This window comes from Cydia amplana, chromosome 12, assembly GCF_948474715.1.
Source record: "Cydia amplana chromosome 12, ilCydAmpl1.1, whole genome shotgun sequence".
Lineage (NCBI taxonomy): Eukaryota > Metazoa > Arthropoda > Insecta > Lepidoptera > Tortricidae > Cydia > Cydia amplana.
The window spans coordinates 7222223-7238242 of record NC_086080.1 but is presented as its reverse complement, the minus strand read 5'-3'; the positions used below and the strand labels follow the sequence as shown (position 1 = coordinate 7238242).

General features: G+C 37.2%; 2 protein-coding genes across 3 annotated transcripts in view; one reads left to right on the top strand and one right to left on the bottom strand.

The window, feature by feature from the left end:
• The window catches only part of LOC134652897 (ESF1 homolog), a 273742-nt gene that overhangs the window by 139285 nt on the left and 118437 nt on the right, over positions 1-16020 (bottom strand). The window lies entirely within an intron of this gene.
• Positions 1772-14020, top strand: LOC134652899 (putative inorganic phosphate cotransporter). Of its 2 annotated transcripts, none has more exons than XM_063508132.1 (11): positions 1772-2141; positions 3244-3443; positions 3640-3720; positions 4502-4745; positions 5633-5847; positions 7493-7654; positions 8820-8952; positions 9577-9690; positions 10578-10708; positions 12665-12763; positions 13805-14020. In XM_063508132.1, exons 1-11 carry the CDS (start codon positions 2048-2050, stop codon positions 13877-13879), a joined length of 1548 nt encoding a protein of 515 aa, XP_063364202.1. In that variant the 5' UTR covers positions 1772-2047; the 3' UTR covers positions 13880-14020. The 2 variants fall into 2 exon arrangements, with proteins under 2 accessions (XP_063364202.1, XP_063364201.1); XM_063508131.1 differs by having other exon boundaries at positions 3241-3443; positions 13805-14017.

Sequence of the window (16020 nt, the reverse complement as noted above, 5' to 3'; positions counted from 1 at the left end):
AGGAGAATAAATATACATAAATATCAAATATATTCGACAAAGTGTTGACCCTAGCATTGGATAAAATAGAGGTTCCTCTTAAACGGCATCTGCGCTGTTGGCTTTGGGCCCACGGGTGCCCGGCAAAAGGTCGGGGACCCCATGGTTCCGCACAGTTATTGCAAATAATGTAAAATCACAAAATAAACACAAATTTTCATTTTGGTTAAAAACACATATGCGATGAGCTAAGGCTTCGAATTAAGTACCTTATTCTTAATCTGGAAAGAGAAGACTGAATATTCAGAATTAAGCTATGTCTATGAATGGTTTACATAAATTAAGCCACTTTAGCGTTCAGAAACAATCAAGTTTATGTCTACTAGTAGGCACCAGATAAGGTAAACTACTCATACTGCATATATAGACAATAATGAGTACAATTAAGGTCACTTGATGATAGCTAAACATGAATATAAGCAGAATGAGCTGCACCTATACAAATATCATTGATAAAGCTCTGTGGCAATTCTACATTTACCATTTGAACGCCAAGAGCACCAAAAAGCGTCGTAACTAGTGCCCACATGAGTATTATGATATGGCTTAAGCTCTCAAAGTAACCTTCACAATTTCAAGTAAGGTTTGTTTAGGTCCATTAGCTCGCGTTCGCGTTAGTAAAGCGTACAAACGATTAAATGCATTTTATAGCTATAACCAAATAAATAGCTCACACTGGCTCACAGTCATTAAAAGAATTCAGTAAAATCATTAAAAGTATTCCCTATGACATTTTATTAAGTACCTACCCAATATTAACTTTGTGGGTAGTGATAGTGATATAACGAATATTTAAAATATTCGTCTACTTAATCCTGAGGGATTCTGGAAATAAGAAAGGTCTTGTCCTTGTTATATCCTGCAACTGCTTACCTTACTAGATAATTATTATCAAATTTGTCAATAATTGGGAGTTATAAATAAAAACTACTCGAGTACTTTATGATTTTTATCTTTTCATATTTTAATTACATCACTCCATATCACAGATGTTGTATGCTCCCTGAAGAGTAGACTGACTTATCTTCTTTTACATAGTCTCACATACATATAATTAAGTACTATAGCACCCTTGTGGTGACTCACTTATTTTCGTTGAAAATTTATAAGTACCTACATTAAATACGTATATAAAATGGAAAGTTAGTATCATAATATAATGGTATATAAAATTGTATGCTTTACTAAATACCTCTCTCCTCACATGTATTAAAATAAAGGGTGTACTACATAATTAATTAATTAATTAAACACTCCTAATATAATAATATTACATATACATAATATGTAAGTACATGTATAATCACATTGGCTTGGCGTCTTCCCACCACCAGGCGATAACAAACACGTCTCAATATATTACTTTAGGTTCCGAATATCGGTACAGTTGTTTAATGACAGCGTTTTACACAAAAATAAAACGCTAATTAAATAACTTACCATATTCGGAACCTAAAGTTTTAATCCTGCCTGGTGTAAATATGTATAATTTTGAGACAATGAGGTAATTTGCGTTTGTTTCTAACTGTCAAAATTGTCAAACGCAACTGCCTGAAGTGGTGGGGGTGTGGGAGAGAGATGGACGTATATGCTAGAAAAGGACAATACGACTAACTACAGTGTTGCCACTCTCAATATATTACTTTAGGTTCCGAATATGGTAAGTTATTTAATTAGCGTTTTATTTTTGTGTAAAACGCTGTCATTTTGACAGCTGAGCTGACAGTGACAACTATTCTGCAGACGGATCGCAGCACGGATTGCGCTGAACAATTTTTCTTTGTTTATGTACGACGTAATCGTTCGATACAAAAAACGCGAGTGAGTCACCGTAACAACACAATTGAATAAAACAGATTCTATAGGGAAATGAACGGACCTAGTTCTAATTAAATTGATTACAAGTAATTGTAATCAGTATCCATCTTAGATTCTCAAAACGCGAATTTGGTATTAATTTAAACATCCAAATGATAAGTGGAGCACGGAATGGTCTTATAAATTAAAGATGTCTTTGGATATAGAAGAAAGTCCCATAATTAACTCGGACATTGACGAAAATGTGACCAGTAGCAGCCGAAACCTAATTGTGGAAGATCGAGGTACATGATTTGTTTATGTTTTTGAGTACGCCTACCCTATCCTCCGATCCTATTCAAGGTCACGTTGCAACTTTAATATTATTCTTAGTTATCTATTTTATGGAAACTATTCAACCTTATTATATATTACTATTACTACAATTAGTACATAATTATTCTAAAGATTGTGCTACTTATTACTATTATAAGTCATAACTCATAATAATATAACTGATCTATGTATGTAGGTCAGGGGGTGTAAAGGACGGAATATTATCAATAACTAATTAACTATACCCTTTTCTATACATTGCTATCATGTCTTTATCCCTCAGCACTTGATATTTGGTTAATATTTCAAACTGAAGTGATTTTAAGCACTTTCTGTGCCAAACAGACTTTTTTATTATTAAAAGTATCTGTATGTACCTCAAATTGGAATATACTTCAGTTTTTATGTACCTATTAAGTTGTTGTTTTTGTTTGATCTTGTCTCAAAAAACCCTCGTTTTGAGTATACAAACTTTTGATTATCGTAGCTAGTCTCGGTCCTAATTAGTTCAGATAACTGAGGTTCTAGTTCTAAGATTAGATATTGAAGCTAATTTATTCTAAATAATTGTGTCTATTTATGCTGCTGATTGTATTCTTGACATGTAAGTTTTACTATGATATGTCTTAAATTAAGGGTTAAAATCAATTTCTTGTCACTTGTTGCCATAGTTACATTCTTCTGGGTCACTTAAAAACCTGGTTTTATGGTATTTAAACTTACCACTCCCTCTCCACAATGGGCCATGTATTAAGTGTGTTAATACAACATGGTACCCACAACATTTTTTATAACAAATTATCCTACTGTTGTCTCCTGGCTGACTACTGATTAACAACAAGAAATAGTAGACCCACCAAATAATCTAAAACAATCAATACATTACTAAACAACATGTAAAGTGTCATTCTATGGAACTTGCTAACTGTGTAAACATACCGCCATATTAAAATTGTCTCGGAATGTCAATTTACTAGTGACTTTTGTTTACATAGTTAGCAAGTTCCATAGAACGATATTTTACTTTTATGTTAAATGTTGTTTAATGTTAAATATGTACTCTTGCAGAAGAAACAACAGGATGGATCAAAAGCCGCACAGTTCTCGGCATCATGGGCTTCCTGGGGTTTGCCAATGTGTATGCCATGCGAGTGAACCTCTCTGTGGCTATAGTGGCCATGATCAACTCCACGGCCCCGGTGCCGTCGACAAACGACTCCACGTTAGATGTATGCCCGGCTGGAATACCCGATAATAGTACAGTAGTACCAGTAAGTATGTCACCAAGTGTGGTTAGTTTAGTTCACGCATAGACTAAAGAATATTAAGACATGTAAAGTAGTGCTGTACGTTTTGTGGTAACTGGACATTTATTTTCATGTTTACCTTTTTTTGTATTCAATCAGAATGGGCTGATGAATTTGTGAGATTTGTATTAAAAATTAATTTAACTATAATTTGTTTCAGAAAACTGGTGACTTCAATTGGTCTGCTGAACAGCAGAGTATAATTCTAGGCTCTTTCTTCTATGGATATGTGCTGACACAGGTATAACATATTAATTCTGATAGATATCCTTACTTAGACATGACATTCACATTATAGATCGCAAACTTAGGAGTACATTTTGAACCTAACTTGGTTATTAAAAAGTTAGCATGACTACCTTTCATTAGCTGGTGCAATAGAGGTCGAGATCAACAGAACAATATTTGATGGAATTTAATTACAAACCTAATCCAGAAAATTGTTAAGACCTTATTACAAGGTTATTTTATTGCTTGCAAAAATTTAACATGTAAAAGTGCCCCTGTGGCTTATTTGCTGAATAAATGTTTGATCACCACCCAATCCAATTGGTTCCCCTTGTATACGCATAATTTATTTTGGAATAATTCAAAATTGTATACGCAGTATTGCCATAATAGTAGATACGCAGAAACTGATGTCGCATAAATATATGTCCCAGAATGCTATTACGCATATCTAAACTAAGACGAATTCCTAATTGTGCTGAGGCAGAATATTATTTACGCATAAATTCATTAAACAGAAACTTACCATCGCATAACATAAAATCGCAGAATTAATAATTATTGGAATTAGGGTATTGAACAACTAGGTTTTTATCGTACCTGGGTTCCTTTTGATTTTTCCTCAGACTCTAGAATAAATATATCAAAAATAAAATGATTTATTGGGATACCTCTTAATTAAAAAGTTAAATAATAAGACGCCTTTTAAAACACCCGCCTGTGTCAGCCCATAGCTGTCGAACTGGGCATCTCTAAATTCTTCGCTAATCTTATATCTTTTACTTTTTCCACAGGTCCCGGGAGGTCGTATAGCCGAGCTATTCGGCGGTAAACTAGTATACGGTGTCGGCGTCCTACTGACCGCCTTATTCACCATCCTTAGCCCAATCGCCGCTTATACAGACTTCAAATTCTTCATAGCCGTAAGAGCGTTGGAGGGGTTGGGCGAAGGCGTGACCTATCCAGCCATGCACGCAATGCTGGCTCGGTGGATCCCGCCCTTGGAGAGGTCGAAATTTGCAGCATATGTTTATGCTGGTAAGCATTCTAGTAATCTACTATATTCGGATCTATATCTGAATCCCTAAAGTCTTTTCTCCTATCTTTGCATTCCCTAATATTGTTTGTCATAATGATCAGTTGTCCTAACAGTAAAAACCCTAAATTTGGTTTCCCTAATTATTGAGTACTTATCGTAATGTTATTAAGCATATTTTCTTTTTTGCGAGGGTCGCAGTTCTAACCCTAACCTAACCCACTTTTGTGGCAGCAAGTTCTAAAACCTAACCATTTTTCAGAACCTTACATTATGGAAAATAATCGTTATGACAATTGATCGTTAGGGCATGTGCCCATTAGGACAAACCAGTTAGGGCAAGTGACTTTAGGACAAACGTTGTTAGGGATTTAGAATGACACCCACCCACTATATTCACCTTTTTTAACCTAATTGCAGCATACACAGATTTCAAGCTCTTCATAGGAGTGAGAGAGCTGGAGAAGGCGTAACATATCATATCCAGCTGGTATGCTTACTCAGCCTTTGGAGAAATCAAATTCTAAAGCTAGTTTATGTTGCTACCTACTCTCACCACAGCAGATCATAGTGATAGTGTGTGCCTACATAAAAGCTATAGATGCTTGCAATTAAAAGTGCAAAACAAAGATCAGTGGAAAATGGCGTATTACGCGTGAAATCGTATTAAACATTACTGTATTAGTTTGTGTCTGGTGTCTACTAGTATTAGAGTTTCTTCACCATGATTCAACTCGAGCTTGTTATGGCCACATTTGCATAGGCATCTCTTCAAGTAAGCCACTCCGGTTCTAAACTCAACTTATTTACAAGTGATCCGCAATATAACCGGCATTTCTCTTATTTGAATTTACATCTTACTGCTTCACAATTAAGGTTCCTTTTCCAGGCTCAAACTTCGGCACAGTGATCTCACTACCCATATCCGGGTGGCTATGCACCCTCAACTGGGGTGGCGGCTGGCCGCTCTGTTTCTACCTATTTGGCGGTCTTGGAGTGGTCTGGTTTGTCGGATGGATGTTCCTGGTCTATGATTCTCCGCAGAGCCATCCAAGGATATGTCCGAAGGAGATTGAGTATATTACGCAGAGTATAGGACCTCAGGTAAGTTTGTTAAGTATTCTATTCAGATGTCTTAGGTCTAAAATTACTTACGAAGTATTTGCACTCTGCTTCTGCTACTGATCATAAGGGTTACTAAGGAATATGTATTAGAATTTTAAAATAATATTTAAAAAAACTTGTTTCTCAACTGAATTTTTTCGTCGTCCTCCTTTTTGGAAGTGGGATGCCATAAAACTTATAAATTACCATAACAACGTTAAAAACCTGGCTTAGGGTCGGTTGCACCAAACTTTAGTCATCGTTAAAGAGTTCGCTAAATTTTATTGTATCGAAAGTTTCATAGTAAAGCACCGGGGCGCGCCGGCTGATGTTGATCAGTCTGTCAAGTGCGGATGGTGCAACTGGCCCTTAGTCATTTTATCGGTAGAAAACAACTAAAACAAAACACAAACATACATACTCGTACATGCTAAAATCATAACCACTACTATATATTACATAGTTGTAATGTATTAGTAAGAAAAGTTTTGTTAGTCCATAAATGAACCGTTCACGCACTATCAATTGCGAGTGAGTCAGCCTCAGCCGCTGACCTCACGTCATACAAAACGCCGATTACACGCGAATTCGACACCGTATCGCTTACAAACTGGGCCGATCGATGCATACATGCACTCCGTTTGTTATTGAGGGGTTTAATTGACTGAATGATTTATTAAATGACAATCAACTATCTCGTTTGCAACTAGAATTTATCTTTACTTATTGCCGATTGTTATAAAGATCAAATTTGAAATAAACCATATCAACAATAACTAAAATAAAAATAAAATACAGAAGATATAATAAGATAGATATAGAAGAAGACTAGCGACCCGTCCCGGCATCGCACGGGTTACACAAAACCTTAACAAATTATACACCTAAACATTCCTCAAAAATCACTCTATTGATAGGTGAAAACCGCATGAATTTCCGTTCAGTAGTTTTTCAGTTTAACGCGAACATACAGACAGACAGACGCGGCGGTGGACTTAGTCATACAGATTATTAGAAGAATACAGGACATACCTACATACACAAATTGTAATACTGTTTATTAGACTAAAAACAGAAACAAGACGTGTTGATACTGTTGATAGTTATTCAAATGAACGTAGAGGTACTTTAAAGTGTAATGCCCCGAAACATCTGTGTATTTGCTTTAATTATAACCATACATCGTGGTTTTGGGTGCGGGAATGATTTCGTGTATTTATAACTTTGTTTTTTTGTAAAATAATTAGTATAATTACCAAACTATGAATTAAAAATAGTTAGTAAGCTCCAAATGTGCTTAGAAATGTTAAAATAGTATCGGTGTTTACAGTTTTTACCTATATTTTTTGACAGTGTAAATCATTCCCGCACCCAAAACCCCGATGTATGATTATAACGCAAGTGTTTTAGATTTCGATAACACGAATTGCATTGTTGAAGTATTTATATTGTTATGCTGGCTATATTTTGACCTGGCAGCGTAACGCAAAGGAATGTGTTTGTCTGTCTATGTATGTTTGTTCCTTTGTGTTACCAGCGTCGCTTCCTCGGAGTTCGTCCGTAGTATAAAGTAAAGCTTCAAACTACATCAATATAAGGTTTAAAATTAACTAAAACAACTTCAGTTTCGTTTTAATTGCTTCAGGAGGATAAAAGGGGTATGGCCATACCCTGGATGAAGTTCCTGACATGTGTTCCACTGTGGGCCATCCTCATCGCGCAATGCGGGCAGTCCTGGCTGTTCTACACGCAGCTGACTGAGCTGCCGAGCTACATGAACAATATACTGCACTTTGACATTGTCTCAGTAAGTGCGAAAATACACTTATAAGTAATGTTACTGTTCTCTGTGAAAATACTTTTCTACTTGTCTACAATAGGGGGTATTACTGCAATGTTGTGTAGCCAGAGTGCAGCACTAGCCCCCATCGTAAACCATAGAGTAACTTATACATCATCATCATCATCATAACTTAAGAGCTTTGCTCTTGTCGGTGGAGTAATCGCCAATCATTCCTTTCTTGTGCCAGTCTTTTAATTTCCTCATACGATGTATAATTTTTTATTTGGCTAAGATAAGTTATTCTAGGTTTCCCTTCTTCTCTTGTCTTTTCAATCCTGCCTTCCAAGATGTTCAGGAAAAACTTGTCATGCCGATCAGGTGTCCTACCATCATGCCTCTCCTATTTCTTATTGTATTTAATAAGCATCGCTTTTCTCCTATCATACTCAGGACTTCTTCATTCGTCTTCCTCCCAGTCCAGCTGATCCTTTCCATCCTCCGCCAACACCACATTTCGAAAGCTTCCAACCGTTTTCTATGTTTTTTGTCTTATACATACTCTGCCCTAAACGGATTTTAACAAGTTTTCACAGACATTAAAATCATTGATACATCAAGGATACATTTGTTTACAAAATCAAAACTCAGCTATCTGCCTCTTTATCGCTCGGATATACAAGAGTGATAGAGAGGTTACATAACAAAATTTCGACTTTCTCGTTTGCGGTAGACCCTTACATTGTGACGGATTGTGGAAGTATCAAAGAAGCGAATCCCTAAAATGATCAAATTAAAAAGGGGGCCTTTCTTATAAGTCTTATAACTTTGCGCTTAACGTTAATTTCTTCGTTGATTTACAAGTTCTATAAATAAGTTGCGCTGCGTTATTTCTCTAGCCAATTATGGTTATTTTGTCCAGAATTTTTCATTTCATTTTTTTTTTTCATTTCATTTATTCTATTCAATCAATCAGCACTTACAGATAAACCTTACGTGCTAATTGGCGTTACATTACTTAGTGTCTAACATGCATTAACTGCAGTAAATTCAATAAAATAAAATCGGATTACATCAAAACTTAAATTATATGTACAATACCGAATAATTATGGAATTAGCAACAATGTCAATGTCAAAGTCTTCTAAATACAATAATGATAATAATTTAAATGAGATCGATCGATTTCTAGAATGCCAGACTGTCAGCGATCCCGTACTTCACGTCGTGGGTGGCCGGTATCATCATCAGTATCTTCGCTGACTGGCTGCTGGCGAAGGGATACATCTCGCGGCTCAACAGCATGAAGCTTTGGAACACAGTTGGTAAGGGAAAGTTTATAAAGATATATATTTTTTGGTGAAAACCTAAATGCGAATAAAGTACTTAACTGAAATATGTATTTGCATAGGTACTAGTCGCCTAGGCAGGCGATGCCTACCGTTACCAGAATTAAAAAAGCTACACGTTACGAAAATATACGAAAATTTCCCCGCCCGGCGCCCGCATTATTGAATTTCACGCCTTTCCCTATTGACGGAAATGGTTAGACAGACTATACTTACTTCTTAGTTACTGATACTAGCCTTTTTCCGCAGACGTTTTGTCTGGTTGCCCTTGGCATAGGCCTCTCCCATATTCCTCCACGCGTTCTTGTCCAGAGCCCGTCTTTTCGACAAGGCTCCAGGCTGCCTGAACTCGTCTTCCCATATGATTTTGTGTCCACCATCATTCCTTTTTTCGTCTCTTGGGTACCATGTTGTGATGTCTTTCGACCATTTTTCTCTTTTGTCTCGGAGCCAGGCTATATGTAACTAATTGTCAGTACCAATTTCACACTTCGCGCCTACATGTTTACAAATTTGATGCCTTTTTCTACTGTCAAAATTGTTTTCACCGGGTTATATATTTGCTATTTGTGCTGAAAAAACGCGTAATTTTTTTTTTAGCGGCGTTCATCCCAGCGTTTGGGCTGTTGGGCATCGCTTGGGCGGGCTGCGACCGCACCGCTGTAATGCTGTTGCTCAGTATCACCTCGGCCTTCGGAGGGGCAGTCTACGCTGGTAAGTAGCCAGCTTAACATTCAATGCCGAAAACCCGACTATCGGGTATTTTATGATTTCGTTCCCGGGCCGGATGACCCGATAGTCGGGATCGTGGTACTACAGCTTTATATGACGAAATTTTTGTGGCCTGGCGCGGATGTCTTGTTTGGCTGGGTGGCAATGAATGTGTTAAATGAGTGTGTCCTTTGAAATATATGGCCATTTTGTGGGTACCTAGTTGATTTACGTTTGCATTGTTATGAATATGTACAGTATGACTCCTTCTCTTCACCTTAAAGCTTTTCCGGTAGCGTTTAGCAACGTAGATTAGATGACAATCGTCGTTTGTCGACAACAAAAGTAAAGTATTGTTTTGATTGGCTTTTTTTATCAACGATTGTCATCTTGGGTACGCCCCCTGATCCATATATGATGGTTTTTGCGAAAGCCATTTCCATCTGCCATTCTAGAGAACCTGGATGGACTACTGTTACGATATTTTCCTTCACTGAAAAGCAACTGATATAATATTAAATAAATGAAATGTATCGTCAGAATAATCAACCCCTCGAGTCCCAGACATAAAAAAAATTAAAAGCCTCTAACTAAACATTCTGCCGACGAGATGTCGAGTCCGCGGGACGCTAACGGCTCGGCCACGACATTGAGCGACCGGCGACGGCGGCAGTGACAACCATAGGTGGGAACGAAAGGTCCGATCGCTGTGTTTCGCTCCAACCTATGGTTATCGCTGCCGCCGTCGCAAGTCGCTCAATGTCGTGGCCGGGCCGTAAGGAGAGAGCGGTTCCTTGCCGGTGATGCTTAATGTACTGAAATGACACGTTTAAGTAGTAGTAACCAACAAGTTACAAATGAACACGTGTAACCATTGCTTTCCTATCCAGGTAACCAAATGAACCACATCGACCTGTCGCCGCAGTTCGCGGGAACCATGTACGGTATCACCAACGCCGCCAGTAACCTCTGCGGGTTCCTCGCGCCATATGCCATAGGCCGCATCATTAGCAGCGAACAAGTATGTACCTATACTTCGTTTTTATTAGGATTAGAAATTTGGTAAACAATCTTGATGTGTCTTTTAATTGAAAAACACTTTTTAAAAATCAATAACTATTACTTATGAAAGCAGAAGACTATAAAAGATCATATTAGATTCATAATTGTTATATATTTACCGTAACTTATTTTTAAAATGTGTTTTTCAATTAAAAGACACATCAAGATTGTTTACCAAATTTCTAATCCTAAAAAAAACGAAGTATAGCCTCTGCCAACATATACTTGGTCAAGCAGATTTTGTCACTAGAAAAAGGCGGCAAATTTGAAAAATCGCAACACAATCAATCAACACTCAATCGCAATCGGGTTAGCAACACTACGGGTTGGCTATCGGACCGGAATTAACTTGTTCGTGACTATAGATATTTTATATATATATTTTTTTTTTATTTATTATATATAACGTAGGTATTCTTTATATTTGAAATATTGTTACTTCTAATTTTTATCTTATATTATTTATTTTCGCCCTCTTTTATAATTTTATTGACTTTCCTCTAGTCTATTGTACTCAGTGCTATATTTGTCTACCGTTCTTCATCAATTCTCATTTACTTAAAGGGATAAGTTCGCCTTTGTACTGCCTATCCTGTGCCATAAATTTGTGTTTTGTACAATAAAGAGTTTATACATACATACATACTACGTTTGAATTGTTCGAAAATCGCGTGTCATTTATATCTTATCTGTGGAACTGTTTTGTTTACATTTCATCGTTGTTCGATATACATTGCTGCTTTTTGTTCGTTTCCTAGGGATACCATACTTTAGATTGCTTTACATTGCTACTGACTTATCCAGCTTGACAGACTATAGATTATGGGCTTCGGGAGACAAAGAACGTACGAGGGAAGGCTAAAATATTCGCGGGCTAAGCTAGAAAAAAAAAAGAAAAAAAAACTATACTGCTTTTTTCCCCGCCTCTGGCAGTTTGGAATATTGCCGCCATTACTAACGATTATTAACGATTAATAATTAACATTTAATTTAGGACTCTCTTTAAAAAAAATTCTAAGGCCGCGAACTTTTCAGCCGCCTTTGTATTTTCAATTAAAATCACTATTAAACTTATGTCGGATGCACAGACTAGAATACTTGTTCGCTCAACCAACGACATAGACAGAGGCGAGAAGAGAGATTATTTTAACATGCCATCTTGTGACTGAAGTCGCGAGCCACGATGTATGGAATCTGTAATGCTGAGAGTAATCACTGAAAAACTATAGTATACTGCACCTTATAGGTAAATTTAGTTCACGGATAGTTCAACAATGATGTCATATCATAAAAACCAAAGTTTTTGAATACAAGGGAATGTCTCCTAAGTCCATTTTCGCTTAGCAGTTCTCGATCAGCTAGCTGCTATCTGTTTTAAAAATACATCCCTATAGAATCTTTGCTTTTGCCCCGACTGCAATATACATATATTCGAGAACTGCTAAGCGAAAATGGACTTAGGAGACATTCCCTAACTTAAGGACGATTGGCATTTACAGATTTTGTAAAAAGTGCACTATCAGCGACAAAACCTTCAATTAATCACATGTGCAGAGATAACTGACCCCCTGTATAGAGACTTGTTTGGGTGGGGGGTCAGTTCTCTCTCTCTCTGCTGCTGACTGTACATGGTACCTTTTAGTTTTAAGTCTATTAAATTTATTTTCCTAGTTACTCTAAGGATCTCTGGAAGAGATCCCTTGTAGGGATAAGTTCGCCTTTGTACATTGTATACTTTCTTTTTAACTGTATCTTAACGTCTTATGTACAAAAAGTGTACATAAGACGTGTAGTGTGTGTGTCGTGTGTGTGTGTGTGTGTGGTGTAGTGTGTAGTGTGTGTGTAGTGTGTGTGTGTAGTATGTAACTCTTCCTGATTTCTGTGACAACCTTATAAATCATTGTATTTTTTTCAGCAAACGCTGGGCCAGTGGCGTGAAGTGTTCTACTTGGCCGCGGCCATTGACCTCGGGGCCAATCTATTCTACTTATTCTTCGCCAGCACGGACGAACAGGTAAAATGTTCATTCCATGCGGCGAAAGTAACAAATGAAATCTAAAAACGTGACCTTGAAAGGGTACATCAATTTTTTTACGGAGAGAGTTCAAATATGTCTTGTGTTTTTTTACACGTGTATAATATAACTCATTCATTATTTCCTAACTCTAAAGGATTATTCTGTTACAGCAGGGATCGGATACCGGTATTTTTTGTATGGGAACGGAAACGGTATTTTTTCGTTCTTTGCTAATTACTTCATTTCTAATTGGGCAATCTAATAATACGAAGTCGTTACCTAAAAACACAACTGAGTGCTACATTTCGAGTATAAAATAATTCGAAAAATATGGTTATTTCTATGTTTTTGCATAAAACCGGTTCCGATCCCTGTGTTACAGTGTAAAGAGTTAATTTTGTTGTTTGAAAATTGAACGGAACAAAACAAATGCAACTCTGTTCCTATTGAAAATGATTTCCATTTCATCGAACTTTAATAAGTCCTAATCAAATTTAAACTATTGTGAGACATAGCATTGAATAATTTTACGGTTTAGACTCATTTGGTAATAAATAGGACCTTATAAGCCTTAAATAGGAGAGTATGATTTGGAGAACATTTTTTAAACATCCAAATGTTTTCAGCAATAAAATTCCTATGCGATTGTATTATACGATCAAAGTAGATTATCATTAGGTACTAAGCCGTTTGTTTTACATGTGTAAAAATTATTAAAAGAAACAAAATATGTTTTTTCACTAGACAAACTCCATTGCATTGGGGCTAGTAGTCATGCTTTACCTTTTATTTAGCTGACGAGGAGCGACTGAAAGTTCACGGCCTTAGAAAAAAAGAGAGTATTAAATGAAATATTAATCGTTAATAATTAATCGTTAACAATCGTTAGTACCTAATGGCGGCAATATTAAAACAAGAAGCATAGTATTCTTTTTTTGTTTTTAATTTTTATTTTTTTTCTAGCCTCAGATCGCAAATATTTCGGCCTCCCCTCGTATCTTCTTTTACAGCCATTTACTGACGTCTCTCATTTTCCAGGATTGGTCACTACCAGAAAGCGACGACATGACCGCCTCAGCGCCAGTCGAGAGCATCATGTACCCCGAGTCCTAGGGCTTCGCCTCGTTCCACGCCGGCGACGCTCAGGTGACACTCTGTGCGTACACTTAGCAGAACACAGTTAACACTTGTTACGGCAACGCCTAAAGACGCCACCGTTATTGTCCAAAGGGTCAAAAGATTGACAAAACTTTTAGCTCAGCAGTGAACGACTCTAGTACTAATTTAATACTAATGAACGAAACGTTGAAGTTATAGGTAACAGTCAGCAGCAGAAGCGTACCATCGACAACTGTTAATTGTCAACTTTTCAACCTTATTGCAAAGGACATAAGGGTGGTATTCCACCTGTGCATTGCGTCACTCTTTCATAAAGCAAAATGTGAGACGCAAATACAAATATTGGACAGGTGGAATACCACCCAATTACCCAAAGCCACCAGCCACTTAAGTGTGCTGTTAGTCTATTGTCCAAGTTATATACGTGCTTTCTAATAACAATAATAACAACTCTTAATAGTATCAAGTGACAACTAATTTAATATAAATGCTTATGACTTAAATTTGGCCACATTGATATATAAAACTGCCCTGCTTATCGCAAACGCAGTATGTACTTTGTATGAGGGTTTTCATGCAAGTACTGCACCCGCGATAAGCAGGGCAGAAAAGTGGTTTAGTGAAATTTAGAAATAATGTATTTAAAAGTAATATTGATACCAAATTTTATTTCATTTATCATTATGTTATTATTTAACCAGTGGTGTCAGAGACGGAAGTCAACCAGTATTAAAGTAAAATTACGCTGTTAAAAAACCAGTTTAACTTTGTGCAGTCAACATTAAATTGATTGTGACGGCCAAAGTGGTCAAATATATTGGAACCTCTATTAGATGTGAAAAGATTGTTTCATATATTATCTTTTGCTCGCGGTGATATGTATCACTCATTTCGTTCAGTGGATCTGTAAGCTATATTGTTCACGAGTGAGTAGAGAGAAATGTCAATCAATCAGATACACACTGCCATAAGTGCGACCAAGATGGCGAATCACGCGATACGATCCCGCCATGTTTTCCCGAATTCTTCCGAACCGGTCCGAAACCTATTCGCATCGTCTCGCTCGTCACGCTCGGCCGGCTCATTCCAATCATGAGTGGGAAAGAGCGAGCAAGGAACGCTGAGATAGATGAGTTACTGAGCGAAATGAGCGAGTTGAATCTGCACTGAGTTGAAGAGTGAGTGAGTTCAGTCATTTAATCACTCGCTAATGATACAGTTCATTTAAATCACTCACTCGTGAACGACACATGTCTACTTACAATACATTTGGCCACTTTGCCCGTCACTAGCGTAGCTGACTTGAAATTAGTGTCCGACCGAAACATGTTTTTTTGCCGAAACCGAAACCGAAGGTTCGGCTTTGGCTCTAGTTTCGGCCGAAACCGAAACCGAAACCGAAACTTTTGTAGACTTGTAAAAATCGTTGAAAAAATGTCATAAAACCGCTTTTATACACATATTAAGGGGCTGTCAACACCCAATGTCCTTGAAATTGTTTTTGTTTTATATACCACATCGGTAGCAAACAAGCATACGGCCCGCCTGATGGTAATCAGTCACCGTAGCCTATGGACGCCTGCAACTCCAGAGGTGTTACACGCGCGTTGCCGACCTTTTAAAAACCTGTAGGTACACTCCTTTTTTGAAGAACCTGATGTTACTTAAGCAGTTTATTAAGAAAAACTATTTGTTTTAATGAAGCAAAAATAAATTATGTTAATATTCATTATATTTTAAAGACCGTGGTCGTACTCCATACATGATTGAACGAAATCGGCTCGATAGAAAATAATAGGGAGTAGCAATGTTCTGCCGCCAGAGTGTAGCAATAGTGCACATACTAAAACCATAGAGTAAGTAAATTATACATACTAGATACTTAAACTGTTTTTTGACAGGTTTTCACTAGGACATTGATGCATCAAGGCGGTTTGTTTACAGGTGGCCTACCGCGAAACGCGAAAATCGAAATTACGTTATCTGCCTCACTATCAATCGAATAGGCAAGAATGATAGAGAGGCAGAAAGCAGAAACCGAACTTTCGATTGTCGTATTTCACGGTAGGCCATGTGATTGAGCTAGTGACGCCCTCTACGCAGTTTTGCGTAATATTCCCTATTGCCAAGATTGG